The 26,677-nt window shown below is 46.0% G+C and overlaps 1 protein-coding gene across 1 annotated transcript in view; it reads left to right on the plus strand.

Annotated features, from left to right (window-relative positions):
• Positions 1-26,677, plus strand: part of TBC1D21 (TBC1 domain family member 21) — a 137,432-nt gene that overhangs the window by 101,344 nt on the left and 9,411 nt on the right. The window contains exon 3 of the mRNA XM_073998448.1: positions 21,099-21,358. Coding sequence (XP_073854549.1) covers positions 21,299-21,358 — 60 coding nt within the window. The 5' untranslated portion in view covers positions 21,099-21,298. The remainder of the gene's footprint in view (positions 1-21,098; positions 21,359-26,677) is intronic.

Raw genomic sequence — 26,677 nt, forward strand, 5'->3', positions numbered from 1 at the left:
CATTATCTCTCTAGGATTTTCTACCTGAGTATGCATTTATTTTCACCTCTCAGCTCCTCCGTCTCTCCAGCTGCCCCCATCTCTGTGGCTGGATCTCACTCTAGATCTCTCTTATCAAATCAACTTGACAAATACTTATTCCCCACTCCACTGTACCAGGCCCTGGCTGGGCTCTGGAGAAGAAGCGATCTGCAGGTCCCTGACTTTGAAGAGCCCTGAAGTGTGGTCTGCCTTTCTCTGCTTCTCTCTGACCATTTCTGCATCTTGACCTGCCCTGCTCGCCCTGCTCACCCTGCCCAGGAACCCAAGGATTGCTTCTAAAGGCCAAAGAGAGGATTCACATTCCAGTTGTCCTATCTCCTGGTCCACTTGCAGTTTCTGTACCTCCAGTTTCTGTGCCCCAGGTTCCCAGTTCTGGCTTTAGAGGCTGGGGACTTCTGTCCTCCAGGCTTCCAGTTTCAGCAGAAAAAGAAGGGCTGGCATTTCCAGGGTGAATCTGTGGCAGCAAAGGCTCCAAAATGCCCAAGAGGCCCACGGCCAGGCCTCCCCACCATCCTGGCCCCAAAGAGACCTGGCCCCATGCCTGCAGCGTAGAACCATTTGGTCTCCCTTGTGTGGTGAATTTCACTGTAATTTGGTCTCCAGGTCTGTCTCTTGAGATTGGCCATAAGCCAAGATAGCTACTCTCTAGGAGAGCCGTGATGGGGGGAAAGTTAGGTTTGCGTGTGTGAGACACAATGAGGACGTGAAATTAAAATGCAGAAGGATGAGAAATTTATTACTTTCAGGTCCCAGATAGGTTAGGGGTGTCAACGGTGTCCAAAGGAAGTCCAAAGGTGACAGGGAGTTCAGCTTGGGGGCAGGGGGAAGAGAGAGAAAGAGGGGACCTATGGGACTTTGCCATTATTAAAGCCTATAGTATTATCATTTGGGCTTTCCCACAGGGGTTGTGGATTGGCTGGTTTAGAGAAAAGACACACGAAGGGGGGACTCATTTACATGACTCTGGTGTTGACCATTAGGTTTCATCATGGTCAGAAGCTGTGGGACCAGTGGTATTGGGTCAGTGGGATGAGGAACAAGCAGGCTATATTGCAAACAACTACATGGGGAAGGGAAATTTTTTGGGTTTTAAATAATTTATATTAAGCCTTAGAATGGATGCTGAGACAGCAACTACCTTAAAACAAATTTATGACACTGGGTCAGACCAGCAGCCCATGCTCCTTGTCAATCAAGAGATTCAGGATTCATAGACCAAAGCCTCTTCTCTGTCTTCTCCTCATTCCAGAGGAGCCCCCTCCACTGTCTCCTGCCCCAGGCACTGCAGCCCTGGTAAGCTATTGTGTACTCACGGCACCGAGCTCTCCCATCATGGTACCTGCTGGCTGGATTTAACCTGACTGTGCTCTTTGACACTGAGTGTGGAGTAGGGGCAATAATAGGACCTGCCTGCAAACTCTCCGGAGGTCCTTCCCCTCAGTGGATTCCCTTCTTGGGCTTCCCCATGTACTGGAAATAAGGGGTACATGGTAACTTCTTATGTGTATTATTAAATCAATAAATTTAAAAACTTAGCCAGACACATGAGTATTTTCAGATGTATTATCTTATTCAATTCATAGACCAGTCTTATTAATCTCATTTTAGAGTTGCAAGAACAGAAGCCCAAAGAGGTTACACAAAGTCAAATCACCAGGGCTAGGGTAGGAAGCCAGGCCCCCTGATTCCCTAGTCAGGGCTTGCTCCGAAACACAGCTCTTGCCTGTCAATAAAAGAAGGGGAAAAAACACTTCTACACAGCACAGTTCTTCCTCAGAGAGTTCTTCATCTGAGATCCCAGGGCCTCAATGCCCTTAGCAGCTGCTTGAGAGATAGAACCAGCTCTTCAGGAGAGACCGTGCAAGGCACCTGCACACTGAGCCAGACTCAACCTGGCTGGGACCTCAGCAGAGCAGAGAAGCCCTGGCTCTGGGCCAGGTGGGCACAGCTGGTGACAAGTTCTCAGTCAATGGGAGCCCAGGGACGAAAGGAAGCCTTAGGGAGGAAGGAATGCTCTTTGAGCTGGTGTCAGCCAGAGGCTCAGAGGTGAAAACATCAAAAACTCCCAGGTGGCTGGCAGGACTGAGACCCCATCTCCTGGGGGGAAACAGGAGGCCGACTTGGCAGGGCCACCTCTGAAGCTCCTCAGGGGACGGACATGCCACTCAGGGCCTCCCTGGTGAACAACCGTGCCCCTCAGGCCTGTGGCACAAGAGGCATCTGAAGCTGGCTTTGGGGCTGGGGAAAGAGCAGTTGGGAAGGTGCTTTGATACTGCCTGTCTTTGGTGGCTTTTTCAAGCTCGCCCTGCTCTTTGTCAGCAGTACCACATCAGGGTGTGCCAGATTAAGAGGAAGCAGGTGGTGGAGCCTGGGTGTGCCAGGCTGCCTTGGCCCAGAGCTGCTATGCAGAGTCAAGGACCCCAAGCCTGTTGGTACCCTGACCTCTAGAGACCCCTGGCTCTGGGCTGGCCTGCCCCATGTCTCTATGGCTTCTAACCAGCAGACTCCCAGAGCCAGCCCTTAGACTCCAGGGGACCCCCAAAACCCTCAGCCCCGGGCCTTGAGCGCCACATCCTGCAGGTCACCAAGGCCTGAAGAGTCGAAATCCCTTCTCTAATCCACTCTCTCTTCTCTGGTTCCAGCACCTCTGCCGGGTTCTGGTCTTCTTCATCTCCCCCGGGACTGTTGTTGCCCATGATCTTCTGGCTTCTGTTCTGCCCTAGCCACCCAGAGCCGGCTTTCTGATATGCAGGTCAGGCCCTGCAGTCTCACATTCTTGCTTCCACTCATCCTTCACCTGACATCCAGGGCTCAATGACTTGGCTCCTGTCGACCTCTCCAGCTTCCTCCCCACCTCTGCATCCAAGGTCCCCTCCTGAACTCAGCTGCAGGCAACCATGGCTGCTCCTCAGACGTGTCCACCTGTTCTCGCCCTTGTACCTGTGCCATGCTGTCCCCAGCTATGACAGAATCCTCCCACTCTTGCCTACAGGCACTGGTCTATCCTAACCTTCTACTCAACTTCTAGACTCCATTCCAGCTTTGCTTTCTCAGCAAGCCTTTCCTGGAGGCTGGGCTGGGCCTGTGCCTCCCTTGGGCTGTCTCTGTGCCCCGTGTGCCTGATCTCACTACTTGCCATGCTGGGCTGTCACTGCTGGCAGGTGTGTCTTCTACAGGAAACTGGGCTTCACGGAGGGCAGGGGTCATTTCCAAGTCACCCATGTGGCTCCACAGCCCAGCATGTAGTGTGAAAAATAGGCAGCCCTGCACCAGTTCCCACCATATGGTTGAGGCAGACATACACGCACATGCACACACACACACACACACACACACACACACACACATACACACACGCACAGAACTACTGAGCTCTCACAGGACCGTGTAAGCTAAATTGAGGGCAGAGTCAGCAAGGAGGGTTCCCTTGAGAAGGCAGGATGTGAGCTGGGTTCCAGAGGCATGCTCTGCACCTTCTGCGGATGTGAGTGTAGACACCCGAGCCAAGGCTGGGTGGCCAATGACTGGTGCACTGCATTGCACTGATAGCCTAGTGCTTCCTGCTCCCTCTGTCTTTGCCCTCTGCGGCGTGCCTTTGTATTACTCTCCCACTATGGACAGTGGTTACGTCACTACCTCACCTCTTGATTTGACCCAGCCATGTGACCTGCTTTGGCCAATGGGATACTAGCAGACATGCTGCAAAATGAAGTTTGAAATGGGCTTTCACATTGGAGCCTGCCTTCTTGTGTCTCTGCTTGTGGCTAGCTTAGGTCAGCCAATAGCCAGCTGACCTCCAGAGGGAGTGACCCCATCTGCAACTGAAGAATCACCCAGCAGAACCCAGACTAAATTTCTGCCCCACAGGATAATAAGTTAAATACCTACTATGTTAAGCCACTGAATTTTGGGGACTTTGTTATACAACAACAGTGACTGAGGCCGAGGCGACCAGCCTCTTGAAGGTCAGGCTCATCCACAGTGGTGCCCACGATGGGTTGGCCATCTGAACAGGACCATCACTCCTTCAGCATTGCCACTGCCCCCTCTGCCTCAGCCACCTTGGGCTCTATGAGACCTCACACATGTCCTGTGTCTTTGCACAACCTGTTCCTTCCTCCTGGAAGACCCATCCTCATCTTGTCCTCTGAATCCTATTCACCCTTTAAGACCAGCTCATACCCCGAAAACTTTGTAGGTTCACAGCCTCTCTGCCACCATCAATCTTTTGGGAATGAAGTAAGGTATAAGTGAGTAAAATCTCCCCTTCTGTCTCCTGTCTTCCTGTATCCCCCTGTGCTCTGCCGCTAGCTTTATTGCAGCACATCCCCTTTCATAGTTATCAATCCATGCCATGGCTCCTGACCACTAAGTAGGGAGGGAGGCCCCACTAAGCGAGTGGCTCTCACGTAATCCTGGGTCCCCCCAAGCTTCAGCACTAGCCCAGGTACCCAAAAGTATCCTTGGAGAAGGCAATGAATAAAGATGAACAAGCTTTCCATCTACTGATTTCAGAACAATGAGACATGGTGCTATGTAAAAAGCCCACACTGAAATTCAAAGACCTGTTTTCAGTGCCTACCTTGCCCTGCAACATTTGCCAGGGGCTTGCCTCTCTCTGAGCCTCAGTTTCCCATCTGTATAATGAGGGGCCAAGCTGACTAATTTCCCCAGACCCTGTCAGGGCTGAGCATCTATGGAGTGTGCTCAGGGATCTGGTCCTCCGGCTGCCAGCTCTGGCCTGGTTCCTTACTGGCCTGGGTTGTGTGACAAAGCTTCCCACCTCCCAGCAGCCTGGCCAGTCCTTTGGATAGTGGTGGCTAATGAGCTGGCCTGGGTTCTTTTGACTGCCAGCATCTTCTACTTTCTGAACCTGCCAGTGGGATAAGGAGGCCTTGGTGTTGGGAGACATCTCTTCTGAAAGCTCTACTGGTCAAGGCTGGGTCCCTGCCTGTCTGATCAGAGAGGCCTGGCCAATCTTCGGGAAACACACACACACACACACACACACACCATCCAAGGCTCTCTCCTGGAAGCTTCTGCTGGGCCCCTAGGAAGGAATGCTGACTGGCTGTGTCTTCCTCCCTTGGCATCCCCTAGAATCGAGTAAGAAGAAGAGAGAGAAAGGGAAAATGGGCCAGTGCAGATTTAACCACACAGAAGAAGACTTTTCCATTCCAGCTCACTGAAAACCAGGATGAAAGATCTCAGAAGCCAGAATCCAGCCAGGTTCACACCTAGGGAACAAAGTTTCCTGGGATACAGTGCAGGAAGGGAGGCTAGATCTGAACTAGAGCTTCTCCTCCAGCCAGTATTACCGCTGCTCACTCCAGCCTCACTCAAGGAGGTGGGAAAGCTCCAGAGATGCTCACCTCATGCATCTCCCTGGCATACCAGGAAGAAGTCTGGGGCAGAAGTTCATGGGGTCTCTGTGGCCCTAGGGTAGGGCTCTATTGCAGCCCTAGGGTAGAGGGCTAGGCCACCGGGGCTTCCAGATTGCACCCATCACAGACAGTGAGGGGCTGACACGATGTAGCCTCTCGGGCTCTGCCTCCTCCCTCGTCCGACCCTCTTTCCAGCAGATAAGCTTGAAGGAAGCAGGGAGAGGCTGTTTGTGGATGCAGAGGAGCTGCTCACTCACTGCTCTGTTCTCACGCCATCTCCTCGCACCACACCCCTGTGAATGCTAGAGGCAAAGACTAAGGCTGAAAGTCTGGAGCCTTGGGTTCTAGTCTGGGTGTTTTCCCTTGATATCTTTGTGACCTTGGAAGTTCCAATTCTTCTTTTGGACCCTGGATATTTCTTCTGCAGGTAAAAGGTCATAACTCCCACTGTCAAGTGGCTGCAGGATGGAAAAGACCTTCTGAAACCATCAAGCACTTTACACAGATGTTTTCATTATTGAGTCCAGAAAGGTGGTCCCCAGTGTGCTTGCGGCCTCACTGTCCCCTCTTTGCTAACCTCTTTGCAGCCCAGGCTTTGGGAAACACAGCCAGGACCTGGCCTCTGCTCCCCGCCTCATGTTTCCCAGCCAGCAGCCCCAGCGGTCCCTGCACAGGTTCAGCACCTGTTCTGAGCCCATCCTGGGGCAGGGCTGTCAGGGACATAGAGAGGGACCTTCCCTCCAGCTCTCTCCCTGGGTACAGAATCACCCAGAGAAGAGTGAGAGGCTGGAGTGGGACAGAGTGTGAGCAGAAGCTGGTGTGTGGAGTGTAGACGCTCAGAGAAGGGAGAGGGTGGCGTGGGCTGGAGGAAGGGAGAGGCTTGAGCTGGGCCATAAAGGACGCGATCGCTGTGTGGTGAGCATGGGCTTGGCACATTAAGGTCACACAGCTCTAGAGGCAGGAGAACCTTGTTCCAAAGGCATGTTCTTGCCTGCTTATCCTGGTTCTAAGGAGCAGACCCCATGCATAGAAGTCCACAGTCTGGAAGCCAGCAGTAGCTGGGGGCCGGAGGACGTTGAGGCAGACATGGGGATGGTACTAATGGCCCAGGTGTCCCCTTCTGCTTCTGTCATAGCAGCTTTTGCTCTGAAAGAAGAAATGCCAGATTGATGAATGGGTGGTTAAGAACACAAGCCCTTGAGCTGCTGTCTGCTTCTGCCAGAATGGAGGCCAATTATCCGGACAAGGCATCCAACTTCCTGTCAGGAAAGAGGACACCAGAGAATCTGGCTCTGTCCACACATCTTATGGGTTTGTCAGTTACTTGCTGTCATCTCCTGGGTCCGTCAGTTACTCTCCACACATCTCCTGGGTCTGTCAGTGACTACTTACTTCCCCTCAGAACTAAGCCCTCCACATCCACACATTGTCTGAGCCACGTGAGGCTTGGAGGGGCAGAATGGGAATTGTCACATCAACCTAGGGAGGAGGAAACTGAGTCCCAGGAAAGAGAAGGAGCTTGACCTCAGTTCAAGGCCCAGGACTAGAAGCTGGGCCTCCTGCTCTTCAGTTGAGTCAGTGTAGCCTCGCTACCTGAATAACCTAGGTCAGTGCAGACAAGTTAACTAGGTAAAATGGGGACAAGGGATCCATTTTGGAATAAAACTGTGGAGATGCAAGATGACCACTGTGTGTACAAGCCCACTGTGTGCTAGGCATGGTGCTGGAGACTTTGCACAGTGCCTCATTCAGTACTCAAATCCAGCCCCACAATGAGGTATCTTCAAGCTACAGAGGCTTGGAGAGCCTGGGCAACTTCTCTAAACCACCCATGAAGAAGTGGCAGAGCTGGGGTCTCAACACCAGTCTCTCTGAGGCCTGAGTTCTGCATCTTTCAGCCACCACCTGCCCACACCAGAGAACTGTCTGCATTGTCAAGAATGGCTGGGCCAGGGAGGAAGGAGTCATGTAGGCAGGATAGGAGTGAGGGTCCCACTGTGGGCCCTTGCTTCACCTTGGCTTTCTCACAACCTCCTCCAGGGTGAGGACTAGGGCCTGGCACCTCCGGGAATTGGCTCAGAGAATAGCACCACAAGCAACAGCAATAATTTTTTTTTTTTTTTTTTTGAGACAGGGTCTCGCTCTGTCACCCAGGCTGGGGTGCAGTGACTCAATCATGGCTCACTGCATTCTTGACCTCTCAGGCTCAAGCAATCCTTCTCACCTCAGCCTCCACAGTAGCTGAGACTACAGGCATGTGCCTCCACACCTGGCTAATTTTTTTATTTTTTGTAGAGACAGGGTTTCGCCATGTTCCCCAGCCTGGTCTCAAACTCTTGGGCTCAAGTTATCGACCTGCGTCATAATAACTTCTTCTCTTACTGATGCCTACTTTTTTTTTTTTTTTTAGATGAAGTCTTGCTCTTGTCACCCAGACTGGAGTGCAGTGGCACGATCTCAGCTCACTGCAACCTCCGCCTCCCAGGTCAAGCGATTCTTCTGCCTCAGCCTCTGAAGTAGCTGGGATTACAGGCGCCCGCTACAACGCCCAGCTAATCTTTGTATTTTTAGTAGAGGCGGGGTTTCACCATGTTGGCCAGGCCGGTCTCGAACTCCTGATCTCGTGATCCACCCGCCTTGGCCTCCCAAAGTGCTGGGATTACAGGCTTGAGCCACTGCACCCGGCCTAACTGGTGCCTACTTCTAGAGCTTTCTCTGTTAAGCCCTTTACATATACGTACACTGCATGCAAACTCCCTCACTTAATCTTCAAAACAAATCTTCGAGACAGGTCTTTTTTATTGCATGTTATACATAAGGAAACTGAGGCACAGAGGAGTAAAGTTCCTCTTCAGTCTGTCTCCAAAAGCTTGTGTTTTCTACAGTCTGCACTACCCATGGATTTCAGATGGAGAGAAAATCATCTCTCTGACAGTGAGAGTTGCTTGAGAGGGCTGGAAGGAAGCGCCCTGTAGATGAGGCTTTTTTGGTGAGTGTGTGGGGGCTTGTGCACACAGAAATACTATTTATAGCTACCTTTTAAAATTTAATATGCAATTGATTAAGGATACGCATATAAAAACATAGCTTTTTAGAAGGAAGGATTAAGCTCCACTTACCCGTCTTATTGTTCTATGTATAAATGCAATAAAATAAGAACAAGACCTTCACTTTTTCTTCAATTAAAGTTTGATTAACTCAGATTGAAAAAGCTACTCCTTTAAACAATCAGTGCCATTTACAACTTAATTAAATTTGCTTAAACAATTTCAGCTACATTTAAACATTTAATATATTTGATTTTCCTATGTAACTTAAATATCTAATAGAACAAGCAAAATCTTCTTATCATGTACTTGAAAATCCACTGTAAATATAATAAATTAAATTTATAAAAATACTGCCTGGGTGTGGTGGCTCATGCCTGTAATCCCAGCATTTTGGGAGGCCAAGGTGGGCGGATCACTTGAGGTCAGGAGTTCGAGAACAACATGGCCAACATGAGGAAACCACATCTCTACTAAAAATACAAAAATTAGCCAGGCATGGTGGCATGTGCCTGTAATCCCAGCTACTCGGGAGGCTGAGGCAGGAGAATCACTTGAACCCGGGAGGCAGAGGCTGCAGTGAGCTGAGATCATGCCACTGCACTCCCACCTGGGCAACAGAGTGAGACTCCGTCTCAAAAAATAAATAAATAAAAATAAATAAATAAATAAGTTAATTAAATTTATAAATAGAATGACTTTTTACATTATCTTAAATATTGCAATACTGTTTGCAAAATTTGTTACATTCTCCCATACCTTTCAACTTAAAATTACATGTCTACAGGCTTCTGATTACAGCTAAGACGGAGTAGGCAAACTTCATCCTCTCTCTTCCACTGCTTACAAAAACTATCCCTGGAATGAATGCATACAACACTGTTTAAGAACTCTGAAAAAAATAAATAAGAGCAGGCAGATTTGCGGGAAATAAATGCTCAAAGAATGATCAATATGACTGTGAGTTTTCTGGTATTTTCCCTCCAATATCTCCTGGCTTGGATGCTAGAGGGCCAAAATACCACTACACAGTTGACAAGCAAAAAAAGCTCCAAGAGAAACTTTTCCTTCTAGCCAGAGGACTGGGAACAGGGACACTGCAGGTCAGAGAATGGCCCCAATTGTTCTCGCTTTTACTCTCCTGGGTATGTCTCAAGGAAAGCCCCAATCATGAAACTATACTCCTGTAATGTTGGTAGTGCAAGATCTAAAACCATGAGGAAAATCCTTCTCTCTGGCCAGAATTGGGAAAGGGAGCCCCTATGGAGGTGTGGGGAAAACTCTGTTGGTTTTTCTTTCTTTCATCTTTTTGCTTCACCCAGGAGGTGGACCCCAGGCAGGGGAAATATGCAACAATTTGGGGAGGGAAAAACTCCAGCCTTGCAGCACAAAGACCAGGAAAAGGGCCTCTGGGCGCCAGAGAGTGCAAGGGAAATCATGGAGTGCTAAAGAAAAGACTTCCTTAAATCTGTGGGTGAAGTCCTGGACTCATCCTTGAGCAGGGCATGTGTAGAACTGATCCAAAGCAGAAAGCAGGTCAGGACTTGTGGTCTGAACCAGATAGGATTGATCACGTAATATTCAAAATGCCCCAAATTACTCCATACACAAAGAACCAGGAAAATCTCAATTATTTTCAAAGAAAAGATAATTCACTGATGCTGGCCCTGAAATAATCCAGATGATGGAATTATCACACAAAAACTTTAAAGCAGATATTATCACCATAGTTCACAAGTAAGAAAAAATGATCTTGAAATGAATGGAAGGATAGAAGCTGTCAAAAAAGAACCTGAAAATCATTTTAAAAAGAATAAAATGGACATTTTCTTGCTAGAAAATACAATAACTGAAATTTTAAAAATCACCCCATGGTCTCAACTGCAAAACAAAGATGACAGAAAAAAGAATCAATAAACTTGAAAATAAATCTATAGAAATTATCTAATCTGAACAATAGAGAAAAAAAGATTGAAAAGAAAAAATAGAGTTTCATGGACTTGTGAGATAATATCAAAATGTCGAATATTCTTGTCATTAGGTTTCCATAGAAAGAGAAGAAAAGGCTTGCTTGGTGAAGAAAAAAACTTGAAGAAATCATGGCTGAAAACATCCCAAATTTGGTAAAAAGACATAAGTGTATTGATTCAGCAATCTCAGTATATTCAGAAACCCCCAAAACAATAAATTCAAAGAAAACCTCACCCAAAGACATCTTAAACAGCTGAAGACCAAGGATAAAGAAAAAAATTAAAAGCAGCCAGAGGAAAGCAATACAGTACATATAGAGGAAGAACAATTAAATTGACTTCAGATTTGTCATCAGAAACCATCACAACCAGAAGACAATGGAAAAAATTCTCTAAAATGCTGAAAGAAAAGAGCTGTCAACCCAGAATTCCATACCCACTTAAAAAACAAAAGAAAACAAACAAACAAATGAAAAAAAAAACCAAAACCTTTTTTAAAGGCAAAGTAAATATATTTTTATATGAAGAAAAACTAAGAAAATTTATTGCTGACATGCCAGCTGCAAAAGAAATGCTACAGAAAATTCTTCAGGAGAAAGAGAAATAATTCCAGTATTTGGGAGATTTTTCCAGATGTCTTTCTCTTATTCATTTTGAGTTGCTCCTGTAGCCCACTGCTGCTGCTACTCTCTTGGAGAAGGTCATACTCCCACTCAAAACTTGGAACTTTAGGAGTAAAAGAAGATGACAAAATTATAAAGCTAGGTAAACATAATAAATTATTTTCTCCTTAAGTACTTTAAAATATGTATGACAGCTGAAAGCAAAAGTTAAAACACGGTATAATGAGGTTTTTAATGTTTATAGATGTATATAACGAGTACAGCATGGAGGAGGGAAAAGGACCTATATGGCTGCAAGGTTTCTATATTTCACTTGAAGCAGTAAAATATTAACTCTAGATAGACCATGAAGAATTAGGTATTTGTATTATAATCCCTAGAAATTTTTAAAAAGTACAAAAGATACTTTAAAAATACACTTAAAAATACAAAAAGATATAGTAAAAAAGGCAACAGAAAAAGAAAAATGGAATACTAAAACAATATTCAAATAATCCAAAAGAAGACAGAAAAGGGGAAACAAAGAAATAAAACATAGATGGGACAAACAAAAACCAAACAATAAAATGGTAGACCTAAATCCAACCATATCAACGAATGTATTAAGTGTAAATGGTTTAAACACACCAATTAAAAGACAGAGACTGTCAGATTAGATTTTTAAAAAATAAGATCATCTCTATGCTATATATAAGAAACTCACATTAAATATGATATAGATAGGTTAAAATTAAATGATTTTTAAAAATACCATGCAACTTTTTTTAGAAAGTTGGAATGGCTATATTTATTTAAAGCAAAGTAGACTTCTGAAGAAGGAAATTTATCAGAGATTAAGAGGAATATCACACAACAAAAAAAGGGTTAATTCATCTAGAAGTTGTCACAATCCTCAATGTATATGTGTCCAACAATAGAGCTTCAAAATACATGAAGCAAAAAACTGAGAGAAGTAAAAGGAGAAATAAACAAACCCAGTTATACTTGGAGACTTTAACAAAACTCATCTTTCACTGACTGATGGAAAAGTACACAGAAAATCAGTGAGGACATAGAAGACCTGAACAACACTACCAATGAACTTGATCTAATTTATATTTGTAGAACACTTCACCACCAACAGCAGAATGCACATTCTTTTCAAGTTGCCCCAATATAGACCATATTCTAGGTCATAAAACAAACCTTAACAAACTTAATAGAATAGAAATCATACAAAGTATGTTCTCTGACTGTAATGAAGTCAAACGAAATGAATAAAAGAGAGATATCTGGACAATCTCTCAAATACTGGAAATTAAGCAACACATAAAAAATTCATGGGTTAAAGAATGGTGAGGTTGAGGAGCTGGGATGCTGGCCAGGGAAGTTTGCCCATGCTCTTAATCAGTAGGCCACATGGCCTCTCAAGGTTTTCCAGAGCCTTGAATGCCTGGCTAAGGACTTTGAAATTTGCATTTATTCAATGGATGAGTGTTTAAGGGTTTTCACATATAAGACAAAGCACTATTTGCAAACAGATGGAGTTGGGTATAGTTTGTGAAGGGGCAGGAGAAGGTGCAAGACAAATCTATTCTGCCCCGCCAGGGAGGCAAAGTGAAATTAAAGATTTGGATTTTTCAAGATTTTTTAAATTAAGACATTTTTGAAACAGAGCCCATCCCTCCTTTTTCACAGAGGTTATTTCCATAGTCTTTTGGGGTTGTAACTATGTTACATGAGCTGGCAGCTCTAGAGGGAGGAGCCCGTCTTTACCATCAGACAGGGGCTTTCAGACAAAGGCCATATAACCCTGCAAGAATGGGGGTTTCCCAAGAGATAATTAGCTTATTGCTCTAGAGAAGTTACTTAACCTCTCTATGCCTCAGTTTCTCATCTGTATGATGGGGATGATATCAGTTCCCACTGACTGGGCCCTGGTCTCAGGCTAAGCCGCCTGGAAAAAAGGCTAGAAGGGAATTTGAACTCCTGGCTTCTGGTAGCTGCAGTGGGACCCTAGCTGGAAGGTAGGTGGGAAGGTGTCTCAATAGTTTGCAGTAAGGTTTGGAGGAAGGTCTTAGCATGACAAGAAGTGGGACTCCTACCTCCAGGGACCCAGAGTGGAAGCAGGGTAGGGCATATTAAATATCCTCTGCAGTGACTTTGATCAACTACCATGACAGAGAGGGTTTCTGTTCTCTTTGAAGCAGAAAAAAGATCAATCCTTCTTCTTATCTCAGCCTCTTTGCACAGTGGCATCACGTGCTCCTGCAGCCACTGAGGTTGCTACTCTCTCAGAGAAGACCGGAACAGAGGAGGCAAAGCCCAACCCAGCCCTGTCTCCTCCCCCACCCCCGCCCCGTCTCCCCGTCTCCCTGCCTCCCTGTACCCCTCCATCCCAGGGATGAACAGAATCTGCCACTTTCTGGCCTTCATTTGGCCCAGCTTCGGAAGGAAAACGGAGGAAAACAAAATACCGGCCAGGCGCGGTGGCTCACACCTGTAATCCCAGCATTTTGGGAGGCCACGGTGGGTGGATCACGAGGTCAGGAGATTGAGACCATCCTGGTTAATGCAGTGAAACCCCGTCTCTACTAGAAATACAAAAAAATTAGCCCGGCATGGTGGTGGGCACCTGTAGTCCCAGCTACTCGGGGGGCTGAGGCAGGAGAATGGTGTGAACCCGGGAGGCGGAGCTTGCAGTGAGCCGAGATCGCGCCACCGCACTCCAGCCTGGGTACAGAGCGAGACTCCGTCTCAAAAAAAAAAAAAAAAAAGAATACCTATGCACCAGGAAATAAGACCTTCTAGGGCTCCTTCATCAAACTTTAGCTAACCTGGGTACTCCTCTTTTCCTCACAGTCTGACTTTTAAAACATTGCCTTCTGCTGCGATCTAAAGATAACCGGGATAGGAGGCAGGAGACTGGATTCTAGTTACCGGTATGCCTTTGATTTGCTGTGTGACCTTGAGTAAGTTACTGCCCCTCTCTGGAGCTTAATTTCTCATCTACGAAGCAGAGTTGCTGCAAATGTTTTTCAGGACTCAACTTAAAACTCTGTAGTCAAGACCAGACTGTGGCCAGGGCCAGACTTCATTGTGCCTTCAGGTTGTAGAATTGTCTTTCTCCGATCCTCTCACAAAGGAATTGCCCCCATAACCTTGACCTCACTGACTCCTTCCTATCTTGGCCAAGTGTTTTTCTGCACAATCTATTAGTGGAAAGAGCTGCTTGGCTAGTGGAGCAGCATCCGGAGTCTGCAGGCTCTGCCCATGAGGGGCAGGAGCAATTCCCATCAGGGCTTCCTCCAGCTTGTTCGAGGACTGACGACAGCAGAGGAGAGGGCTTGCAGGGTCACTCTGCCTTTGAAAGGCTGGGAGAAGAAGAGAACAGGACATGGGGCAGGATAGGGAGGAGTCGAGGTGGGAATAAGGGGTCGTGGGAGGAATGTCCTGGACCTCCTGCCTCTGGGTGTTGTGTCTTTATGACCATAGCAGGCTGGTGAGTTTGGGTAAGGGTCAGGGGTTTACCCCATGCAGGTGTAGCCCCTCCCCATTTCATTGGATGAATGAAAGAGTTTCAGACACAGAGGAAGTGAGATCCTCCACCTGGCCCCCTGCCCCTAGAGGAGGTCCCAAAGACAAAGGGCAAAGGCCACAGGAGTCGTGCTCCTCCAAGCCAACCCAGTGAGCTGATGCTGCTTCCAGGCATCAGGCTTTGGAGAGCTCAGTAATAAGCTTCCTGTATCTGGTCTCCAGGATACTGACAGGTCTACTGTCAGGCCAGATCCAGGGCCCACTCAGAGTCTCCCAGGGTATAGAGGATGGAATAGTTCCAGAAAAGGGAAAAAATGAGGAATGAAGTGAGAAAGAAGTAATTCCAGTCTCCCTCCTTCTGCCCGACACTGGAGCACACCAGGCCAGATCTGAACCTCTTCTCTGCCTCTAGGACTGAGGGTGTCAGTGTCCTCCTCCTTTTCCTTCCCCAGCCCCAGCTTCGTGTGTCCCTTCCATCACTCCAGGCTCCTGGGGTCTCCTGCTCTGCCCTCATGAACCCTGACCCCTAATAAGTCCCCAGGGTCAGCCCTTTGCCCACTGCCCAGGCCCCTCAGTGGCCCCCAGCTTGGGATCTCTCCAGGAAAGTGAATCATCTGTGAATTGCTGCCATGACTGGTAAGGCCCAGGGGTGCCATTCTTGGCATCCTGCCCAGGTATTTGGACCTACAGGGTGGGTGTATTTGCGTGTGTGTACAAATGTTCACACTTCAGAGTGCAAGTTTTGCGTAGAAGTGAGGTGCCCGGATTGATTTCATGCTGTTTGGGGGGAAACATGTAGGTGTAGGCATGTTGCAGCATGATATATATGTGCTTGTACATACATTACGTGGGGCTATTCGTATTTCTGTGGATCTGAATATGTTGGAGAGTGAATATTGAAGCATGTGGTCCTGCATTTTATGGAGGTTTGTGTACTCCTGAATTTCAGGAGTTTCATGTATAGCTTGCAGAGTGATATGTGTGCCCATGGGCAATGCGTGCTGGGTACCTGTGAGCTCTTGAGTAACTTTGCCACTTTCCCTTTGCCTGGAGGAACTTCTTCCTGGCTCCTTCCTCTCTGCCTCTTCTACATTGGAGGAAGAGCTGAATCTTGGCCAAATATTCCATCCAAGGTCAAGGGTCAGCAGCAAATTTAGTACTCCATGGTCCTTGCTGTCTGATCCATGTGGCAACAGCAGGCAAGTGGGGGTGGGGGATGCTGATTGCAGCTGGAGAATCCCAGGAGCAAGCATCTTGAGGAGTTCAAGGTTAGCCTTGTTGTGCTCTGAAACAAGTGATAACACAAACAACCACTGTTTACTGCAAGGGTGAATATACTAGATACGGTGCAAAGCACTTTGCAGACATTATTTAAACCACACAATAATTTTACGAAGCACCCCCTTTTACAGATAAGGAAATTGAGTCTGAGAAATTAAATGACTTAAGTTGGGTCAAATAACAAGTAAGTTATAAGACCAGAATCTGAACCCATGTCTGTTTGACTCTAAAACTCATGATTCTCTCTCCCTATTCTGGTCTACAGATTATGCTAGAAAGAGGGGAGAGTGGAGGAGCTCCTCTTCTCCAAAAAAATCACACTTACCAAACAGATCTGTTTAGCTTGTTAGAGGTGAGCGTTTATTTCGCAGAAGGACCTCAACTTTATACCCATAGATTTAAGATCTGGAACTCCCGGATGGAGAGAATGGAAAGGAGAGGTGGGCGGAGGAAAATAACCAGAGAAGGCCTCCTGGAGCTGATGGAGAGAAACATCGCGAGCTTTGGTGGGGGAGGGAATTGGATTTACAGACCTTGGTCTGCACCCGGTGTCCTGGAGCCCAGATGCTTGGTGTGTGAGGTTCCCTTGGCTCGCTCCTGTAGCTTCCCTGGGAAGACTGCTGTGTGGTCACCCTCAGGATGAGGATGCTGGTGAAGCAACTCATCAAGGTGAGATGGTCAGAGGCACCCCTGCACATGCACAGCTACTCTAGTGCCCACTGGGAGACTCTGCTCTTTCCCTTCACTCCCAGATTTAAGTTGCAGGGAAAATGCATTATTTTTTCATTAAAAATTTGTTTTGGAATGGATGGTCTTCAGAGATGTAATTAGCCACGTTATTTCTCTCCATCAGTAGTCCCTGGCATTTGCTGGAGTTTCTTGTCCTTTTTCCTCTCCATTTCACTCTTTCCATCCTCTTTATAATCTAGGTTGCAATACTTCCCCACCCCCACCTCCAACCAGCACCACTTAGTCTGTTTTTAGACTGAATAACTATTTTAAAATCTGGAGAGGGAGTTATAGCAAACTCCCCCCACCCTCCCCACTGGGCTGTAGGATTACAGTCCCCTGAGCCAGCTAGGAGCTCCACGATGCCCACCACTGCCAACAGGATAGGGGAGGCAGCTCCACGTGACACTGTGACGGCCTGGCTAGTGGCAAAGCTAGGCAGAGCTAGGAAGGTTGTTGGCTCCCCACGTTCTGGCTGAATAATCCCAGGTAAGTTACTTAACCTTTCTGAGCTTCTGTTGGCCTCACAGTGTTCAAGGCTGGCACTCACTTAGGTAAAGCACTTCACTGGAGGTATACAGCAAATGCCCAATAAAAGGCAGCTGTAGTTGGGAGGTCCATAGGCAAGAGGGAGACTTGGGGACAGAATGAACAGGAGATATGGGTAGCAGGAAAGGCATAGCCTGGGCTTGGTGACTCAGAGCTACCTGCTTTTGTGGTGACCCAGGAGCCTGGGCTGGGGGACAGGTGACAGGTACAACCATGAGGAAGACCCCTTATGGAGCAAGCCCCACTGAGTGGAGAGAGCACTCAGGAGCTCCGCCTCAGCTGCCCACAGCTGAGTGTCCCCCTTTTGTCCAGAGTTGCTCCTATGGGTTATTTCTGGAATGCAAGAGAGCTACCTAGGAGGTGGGCTCCCCAAGACCTTAGAGATGGCCCAAAGTGCAGTAACTCCTTAGCCCTCCAACTAGGTCAGGGGACTTCTAGGGTGGCTGGGCTGGCTATTGCTCTGGGGAATCCAACTACCTTGGTGCTCAGAAAGGAGCGGTCTCCACCACTCCCCGTCCCTGCTATCCCATGCTAGTGACACATGACATGCAGCCATCTCCAGCATTGTCAGAAATGCCATGCTCCATGAAGTTGAGGGCAGAAAGCCTGGTGCCAAAAATCTAAACTTACCCTGGTCCCCCACAAAGAGGGGTAAAGAGAAAAGTACAGCTTCAGCATGGAAGATCTTTGGCATTTTGCAATGAAATAAAATCAGAACGCACGTGATTTATATCAAGATCTAAAGTGCCGCAGACTTAGACAGTCATGGGTAGGTATCCTTTGAAGGGGTTGATACTTGTTAACGGAGACAGAGTTGCACGGTGTTTTACAGAGTTGTGTCTTGTTGCATTGATGTGAAGGGGACTGGAGTGAACCTGGTTTTTAATACTGGCCTTACCTGCTTTTATAGTAATCCTGGTCCCCTAGGTTCCCAGAGACATGCAGAGAAGTGGAAATTGGCTCAGAGGGTCTTTGAACTTGTACATGGATGTCACTACAAGCCTCATGGAAGCAGGCAGCATCTTGACGTGAGTCTAGTTCACAGAAGGAAATTTTCCTAGTGATTTTTGTGGACAAGTCCTAGGCATTAGTAATAATACTGGTGATGCTGAGGATAATAATAACTACCATGCATTGGTAATAATACTGGTGATGCTGAGGATAATAATAACTACCCTGCACTCCAGGGCCATGCTGGGCTCTTTACGTACACTGCTTCAGTTAGCCTTCAGTTCTGTAAAGCATTACCATCCTCATGGCACATGTGAAGATGCCGAGACTCGGGCAGGGTAGAGAAGTCGCAATGTGTGGAGGATGGCAAACAGCACAACAATGCCCGCCAACAGGAGCAGCAGAACCAGGATGCCAGCCCACTCCATGGTTTATAGGTGTCGCCACGAAAGACACGACTCATGCAGGCACTAGATGGAACAACACTTTACTCACACAGAGAAGAGACAGAGCAAGATCAGCTACAATCGCAGGTTCAGTCCTGCATGGCCAGGGGTCTCTTCCTACAGCAGACATAAGGTGATGGTCTGCATGCCTCCCTCTTGTGCAGCAGGGGGTGGACCCTGTTTCCTCCCCACCTGGAACAGATATAACAGCGGGGTTGGCCAGGTGCCTGCCACATGACGCACAAGCTTAAGCAGAACAAAAGAGTACACACTGAGTCTGGAACAGGAAAAACATATTCCCACACAAGGCGATAAGCCCAACACAAGCTATGAGAGCTCTTTATCTCTTGGTAAGCAAGTGTTTTTGGCTCAAGGCCATTTGTATGGGGCTGAGCAGAGGTTAAAAGACCACATGCATGAGACTGCCTTTCTCAACCAAGGTCATATCATTGGTGTGCAGCAGAGCCAGGATTTGAACCGGGTCTTTCTGGCACCAAAGCCTATGAGCTTTCTCACGGATGAGAGGTCTTCCCCAGGCCCCTCCAAGTCTCCTCTCTCTCCTCACACCACAGCCACATCAGCTAATGGACAGCCAGATTCTGCAGAGAAAAATGGACTGAGTGGTTTTCTCCCTTCTTGGACTTCTTTAATGCAAACACCTAAAATGATATTTTCCCTGAAGAATCCCCATGTACAGAAGTTTAAAGCAGAAAGCTGAATTCCCATCAGAGATGAGAAAATACATAACAGAAAAGCAATATACGGGAATCTAAGGCACTTGGGCAATTATGTAAATCAATGGACATGGTAAGGATCATTCAGCCCTGGAAAAAGATGGACACATGTAATTCCCTTTCAGAATCTGAAAAAAGAAGAAAGAGGGATGGAATAAAAGCCCTTTTTGCTTCAGTCACAGAGTCCTGCAATTCTGTTTAAATATTAAGCCTCCATGTGGTTGCTATGGGGCTTTTGTAATATGACTAAACTGTATTTGCTCATTTGGGGAAGGGTTATCACCTCCAATTCACAGATAGGATGCCAGAGGTTAAAAGAAGTTCGGTAGTTGATCTATATTCACCATGTTCATTTTAGAAGCCAGGTTGAATTTAGCCCTCAGATATTTCCAATTCCCGACCTGATCCTCATCTTCTCGAGGAAAAATTGCAGTGAATTCTCAGTTGCCTATGTGGTTAATGTGGAAGAATAGAGACATATATAATTCTAAATGATGTCTATGTCCCTTGCTCTAAACATTTGCTTCGGAAACTTCTTGCAGATCTTAGAATGAAGCCACCCTAATATGCAAGGGGCCCCATCCTTACTCCACACCTTCCCTACTCAACATTGCCCACCTCCCACTCCATGAAGACCTAGGGGCAATAGATAAAAGGGAAGAGGCTCTTAACTCTCTCCTAGGTTGGGCTAGGGTAGTGGGTAGTGGAGAGAGGCTGATAATAAGGCATTTTGATTTAAAAGGGCTTCTGCAGTGCCGCAGGCAAGCAGAACAGAAACAGTAAATGAGACAATGAATTGTGTCCGCGGAAGACTTCCATATGGATGGTGATTCATTATGTTAATAAGGAGGTGAAAGCCAGAGGTTGACTGTATTCTGATTTCATGTCTGGGGAATCTGTAGCTCAGAAGCGGGGAGCATCCAAATTTGAGGTCAGAGTCCAAATTCCAATTCCCAGCTCCTGATTCCAATTTGGTTGGTCTAATTACTGTCGTCTTCTAATGACTAAGGATGCTTTAGAGCCAGATAGGACCTGAGTAGAAGAGCAAGCAATGCTTAAGGTGGAGAACAGTGATGCTGGAGACAAGCAGAGCCAACTCCTTGGATCCATGCAACAAATATTGAGCACATACCAAGTGCCAACTGATGGCAGAACTGGCATCGGGAGAGGGAACCACAGAAGAATCTGATATTGACCCTGACCTAAAGGAACTCAGGGTAGGAGATGATAAGGGGCATGCACAAATCTCTGTCATACATACAGAGAGGGAAGTGAGATGAGGTCTAAGACTGCTTCATTTATTCTCCCATTCAATTAAATCATTAACTCAGCTACTCAGGCACGATCCTGAGTGCTCTGGATAAAAAGCTAAGTAAAACTGATCTCCACCCCAGAAGCTACCATTCCAGTGCTGAAGCTGAGTCACCCCAGGAGGCATATCAAAAACATTCCCCAGCCCCTCAGGCCCCAGCCCTAACATACTAATTCTGAATCTGTAACTGGTACCCAAGACATCTGAAGCCTGGTTTCTAGCTATTCTCCAACTTTGGGCACTGGTCTGATGGAATAGGGAGGGAGTCCAGCTAAGAGAGTCCAGAGGAAGAGTCTGAGATAGAGAGCAAGGATTCATGACCCACCTCTCCCTGGAAGCCCTCCTTAACCAGCATAGCCCACACTGATCCCCATGTCCTCTGAATCCAACCTCCACTGTGTGTACTGCAGTTTTGCTTTTTTTTTTTTTTTTTTTTTTTTTCCTAACTAGCAGCTTTAATCCCTCCTCTCCTGCTTGTGTCTCATCTCTAAAGGTGGGTGCTCCTATCTTCCAGGTCATTGTGATGAGGGTTCCGGGGGCCTTGTGACACACCGCTGGCCGGCCCTGTTCCAGTGTGGGAGGTCAGGAGCAGCCAGTTCCTCCTGGGAATGCAACCCATCTCCGAAAAGGAAGATCACATTCCTCTGCTGATTAAGCATCACTAGGGCTCCAAGTGAGTTCTGATCAGAGGCTGTTTGGAAGACAGCAGAGGCCATGACCACCCTCTCTCCTGAAAACAGCCTCTCTGCCAGACAGTCAGCCTCCTTCATCCTGGTGCGTGTTCTTCGTCAGTTCTGAGTGCCTCCCTCCCCAGCCTCTGGTTGACACTGGGACCATTTTCCCCTGCTGGGTGGGAAAAGCTAGAACCCTGAGCTAACATAGAAGGTGGAGCAAGGGCGGTTGTACCTTACTCTTACCATCAGCCCAAGAACAGGACTGAGATATCCAAGCACCCTTTCACCTTCTTTCCAAGCCAGCAAAACCTTCTCCCCAAATGTGCTATTCTAACTTTATTGAGTTGTGTAGGTTTGCAAGCACGTCCCTGAAGATGCTGATAGATTTTCATCAGCGCTTTTTGCCAACAATTTTGGTATACGGCCACCAGGTGGCAGTAACGCTTTTGTTAGTAGCTAGTTCTAAACCCAGTTTACAAGATACAGCTATTTGTTAGAAGTCGGCTTCAGTCATAAAAATTTTCCACACAGTATTTTTTCAAAATCATAACTAATTACAATAACTTTAGCCAATCTCAGGTCTCATTAATCATAGTGATTAAGAGAGTGATACATAAAAATGCAAAATGGACACCCCGTCCCTGAATTTTAAATGTTATTGCTTTATTGCAAATTATCACCAGGCCTTGCTTTAAATTTTCTTTACATCTTTCTCATTTCTCTGAGCTTAGAGAAGGCTAATAAAATAAACTGTCACATAGCATTTATTATATACGATGACTGTTCTAAATGCTTTCTTTATAGTCATTCATTCTCATCACAACTCTATGAGGTGAATAATGCTGTTGTCTTCTTTTTATAAATGAGAAAATGGAGCCACCGAGACTTTGTCACTTGCCCACAGTCACACAGCTTGTAAGTGGCTTAACTTGTATTTAGACCCAGACAGGTGGGGTGCAAAAATCAATATTCTCAACGTGTAGCACCCAAACCTGCAGCATTAGGACCAACTGGGAACTTGTAAGAATGCAGACTCTTGGGCCCCAGATCTTCTGAACAAGAAACTTGAGACGAAGCCCAGAGATCTGTGTTTTTCGTAACTCATCCCTCCAGGGGACTCTGATGCACAATTAGCTTTGTGAACCACTGTTTAAAACCATTTTCTTCATCACTGTGCTGTACTGATGGTACACCCTCCACACCTGGTGTGGTAATAACTGCTGAAGTGGGGACCCCCTGTTATGGTTGGGAGTGTATCTTGTCCTCAGGTGAACTGGAGTAGAAAAGAGAACCTTGTCTGGGCGCAGTGGCTCACCCCTGTAATCCCAGCACTTTGGGAGGCCAAAACGGGTGGATCATCTGAGGTCATGAGTTCAAGATCAGCCTGGCCAATATGGCGAAACCCTATCTCTACTAAAAAATACAAAAAAATTAGCCAAGCATGGTAGTGAGCCCTGTAATCCCAGTTACTTAAGAGACTGAGGCAGGAGAATCTCTTGAACCAAGGAGGTGGGGGTTGCGGTGAGCTGAGATTGTGCCACTACACTCCAGCCTGGGTGACGGAGCGAGACGCCATCAAAAAAAAAAAAGAAGAAGAAGAAAGAAGAAAGAAGAAAGAAGGAAGGAAGGAAGGAAGGAAGGAAGGAAGGAAGGAAGGAAGGAAGGAAGGAAGGAAGGGAGAGAGGGAGGGAGGGAGGGAGGGAGGGAGGGAGGGAGGGAGGGAGGGAAGGAACCTTAAGCAAAGTCAATGACCTTCCCTGGGCTTTATTGGAGGCTCTGTGGCTATGAGTATTCAGAGAAACTTGGCATCAAAATCCTCATAAAAAGTTTTTCTTGTCCTCCAAAGGCTTTCTTATTTTACTGAAAATAAGGGAGAAAAGCCCTAACCCAATGATGCAGTGGCGAGAGGAGATTTATGCCTGAAGCCAAGGCCTCTAGCGCAGGAAACTTTTAGAGGGGCTGAGCCACTTAGGGCTTCCACTTCTGATCCCCTTCCCCAGGGGAAGAATGGCCAAGGCTTCCTCAGATTTGCTGATGTAGAGCTTTAACCTGCCTAGACACACCCTGAAGGTGAGAGATTTCCACAGCTGCTCTATCTAGCACTATGCTTCCCAGGAGACTAGGAAAGGCACCATTGCAGAGCTGGAGGTAGCCAGCCCCTCGCAAACTGCATACTTCCCCTCCTGGATTACCAGCTCATTATATCCAGTGTATGGGAAAGTGTGTTAATAGGTTGGTTGAGCAATGAACAGAGGAACATGGGAAGATGAAGGTTGATTTGACAAGCCACTGTGCTGACAATCTCCATCACGTTAAAGGAGCCTAGATACACATTTCTCTGATTTCTAGCATAGGCAGGTAGGTAGTGTGCATGTAGACAGGGGGCTTCTAAGTGACATTTCCCCCTTGGCCTTCTACGGGTCAACAGCCTTCTTGTTCTGGTCCTTGGCTTAATAGCAAGTGTCTTAGATAGTCTTTTGGGTGGCCTATAGTTTGCTGAGGTTTGGAGAGATACAGGGAACTGGTGGGTGAATGAAGTTTCCTAGAAGGAAGAAGCAGTGACGTTTTATAAACAAATTCAACCATGGCAAAGTAGGCAGATGGCCAATTGTTGCAGGTAGAGGTTTAGAGATGCAAAGTCTCTGAATACTCAACAGATGTCTTCTTGTGATGTTTCTAACTATTTCTGCCTTGTTGTGTTGATGCTGTATGTTTTGTTATGGTGTGCTGTGCATATTACTTTAATTTCAATATTACCTCTCCATTGTGTTTGACATTTTTTCATACCTTTGTTCGTCGTTTATTTTTTAATCATTGTAGGACATTTGATTTTAAGGTATTTCTTTTGTTCACAGCTTACGTAAGATACATATTTTTTATTTGAGTGGAAAATCCTTGCCTTTTAATTCCTTCCCACTGCCCCTCCCACCCCCAGCATGGCATTAGGGTTAGGCCTCTGACTCTTGCATCAAACAGCTTTGGGTTCAAACTTCAGCTCTGATACTTTCTGTGTGGTCTCAGATATGCTAATTAACCCTCCTATGGCTTCAGTTCCCTGATCTGTAAAACAGTTCAAGAACTATACCACCTCATAGATACTTGTGAAGATTAAATGGGTTGATATATATAAAGTGCTTAGAACAGTGTCTGGCACATCATCAGTTGCTTTTTAATGTTTACAGCTAATAAGAGAATGTAATGCATTTGTTTTCAAAATTAATTTATTTGGATTTCTATCATTTTTATGCTTTATGCTTTTATTAATTCCTTATTGTTTCCTGTATTGCTTGCTTTTATTTTTTAAAGTGAGTTAGAAGGAAGATGTCCTGTTCCTTTAAATTCCTAATGTTTAAAGTCAAAAATAAAGCAATTTCTTTTGACTCCATCCTAATATCTAATAAAGAAATGAAATCTGTAGTTAAAAACTTTCCCACAAAGAAAAGTTTAGCCCAGATGACTTCGCTGGTTCTACCAAATATTTTAAAAAGAAATGATACCAATTCTATAAAAACACTTCCAGAAAACTAAAAAACAAACAAACAAAAAAAAAAACAAAAACACATCCCTACTCATTCTGTGAGGCCAACATTACCCTGATACCAAAATTAGAGATATTACAAGAAAAGAAACTCACAGGCAAATGATTCTTGTGAACATGGATGCAAAAATTCTAAATAAAATTTTAGCAAATAGAATCCAACAATGTATAAAAAGCATAGCACATCATCACCAAGTGGGGCTCATCCCAGGAATGCAAGGCTTATTTACCATTCAAAATTATTCAGTGTAATTTACCATCCTAACAAACTCAAAAACGAAAAGCCATATGACCATTTCAATAGATACAGAACACTATTTGACAAAATCCAACATCCATTCCTAATTTAAAACTCTCAGTATGCTAGAACGGGAAGGGACTGTCTTCAACCTGATAAAAGGCATCTGTAGGAAGCCTAGAGTTCACATTATACTGAATTGTGAAAGCCTGAATGCCGCTCCTCTAAGATTAGGAACAAAGCAAGAATGTCTTCTCTCATCACTTTTATTCAACGTTGCACTTGAGTTCTAGCCAGTGCGGTAAAACAAGAAAACATAAATAAAAGGCATCCATACTTGAAAGGAAGAAGTTAAACTGCCTTTATTCACAGATGAACATGCTCATCTATGTCAGAGTTGACAAATTTTTTCTGCAACGGTCACAATAGAATTTTTGGCGTTGTGTCCATGCAATCTCTGTTGCAGCTACTCAACTCTGCCATCATAGCATGAATGCAGCCACAGACGAAAATGAATGAGTGGGTGTGGCTGTGGCCTAATCAAACTTTATTTAGAAAAACAGATTGGAGGCCACATTTGACCCATGGATCACAATTTGCTGACCCCTGGTCTATGTCATAAATCCCATGGAATCCACAAGAAAACCACTAGGACTAATAAGTGAGTTTTACTAGGTTGCAGGAATACAAGATCGATATATAAAAGTACATTGTATTTCTATTAGAAATTTTAATTTTAAAATGATGCTTTTCATAGTAGCATGTGAAATATAAAATACTTACGGATAAATTTGACAAAATATATGAATGACGTAGACACTGAAAACTACAAGACACTGCCGAGAGAAATTTTAAAAGACCTACATAAACGGAGAAATATACTGTGTTCATGGGTCAGAGGACTCAATAGTGTCATCAGTTCTCCCAAACTGGCTTACAGATTCAATGCAGTCTCCACCAGAATCACAGCTGCCTTTATTATAGAAATGGACAAATTGACTAAAATCCTTATGGAAATGCATTTCTAAAGTTAAAGCATTTCCTTTTATAGTTAAGGATCCCGGGACACAGCCCAGCTTTGCCTGTTCCCTTCTGCTTCCTGCCACATTGCATGCTGAGTGTTGCAGTTTCTGAATGAGTGTAGGTTGGGAGAACATGATGACAGTCAGAGGGGCAGAAAGCTCGCTCTGATGAGTGGCAGTGTCTATGCAGGTGCGGAACACATCAGGGCAGACCCTGCTTCCCAGGGTTAGGCCCACACCGAGATTTGTAACTTCTTGGCCCATATGTCCTATTTGGGTCCAGATGACAGGGCATGCACGAGTTATTAAAGAATGTGTTTCTCAATCCATTTCCATCAAACATACAGTTAGTGGAAATTATCCCGATTTGGGGCCTGTGGGCTCTTATTTTTAGTTAACAAGGCTGCTTTGCCTTCATTTATTTCTGTATTTATTTATTTGAGAAGGAGCCTTGCTCTGTCACCCAGGCTGGAGTATAGTGCCACGATCTTGGCTCCCTGCAACCTCCGCCTCCCAGGTTCAAGTGATTCTTCTGCTTCAGCCTCCCGAGTAGCTGGGATTACAGGCACCCCATCACCACACCTGGCTAATTTTTGTATTTTTTTTTAGTAGATACGGAGT

Source organism: Macaca fascicularis, chromosome 7 (assembly GCF_037993035.2).
Source record: "Macaca fascicularis isolate 582-1 chromosome 7, T2T-MFA8v1.1".
NCBI lineage: Eukaryota > Metazoa > Chordata > Mammalia > Primates > Cercopithecidae > Macaca > Macaca fascicularis.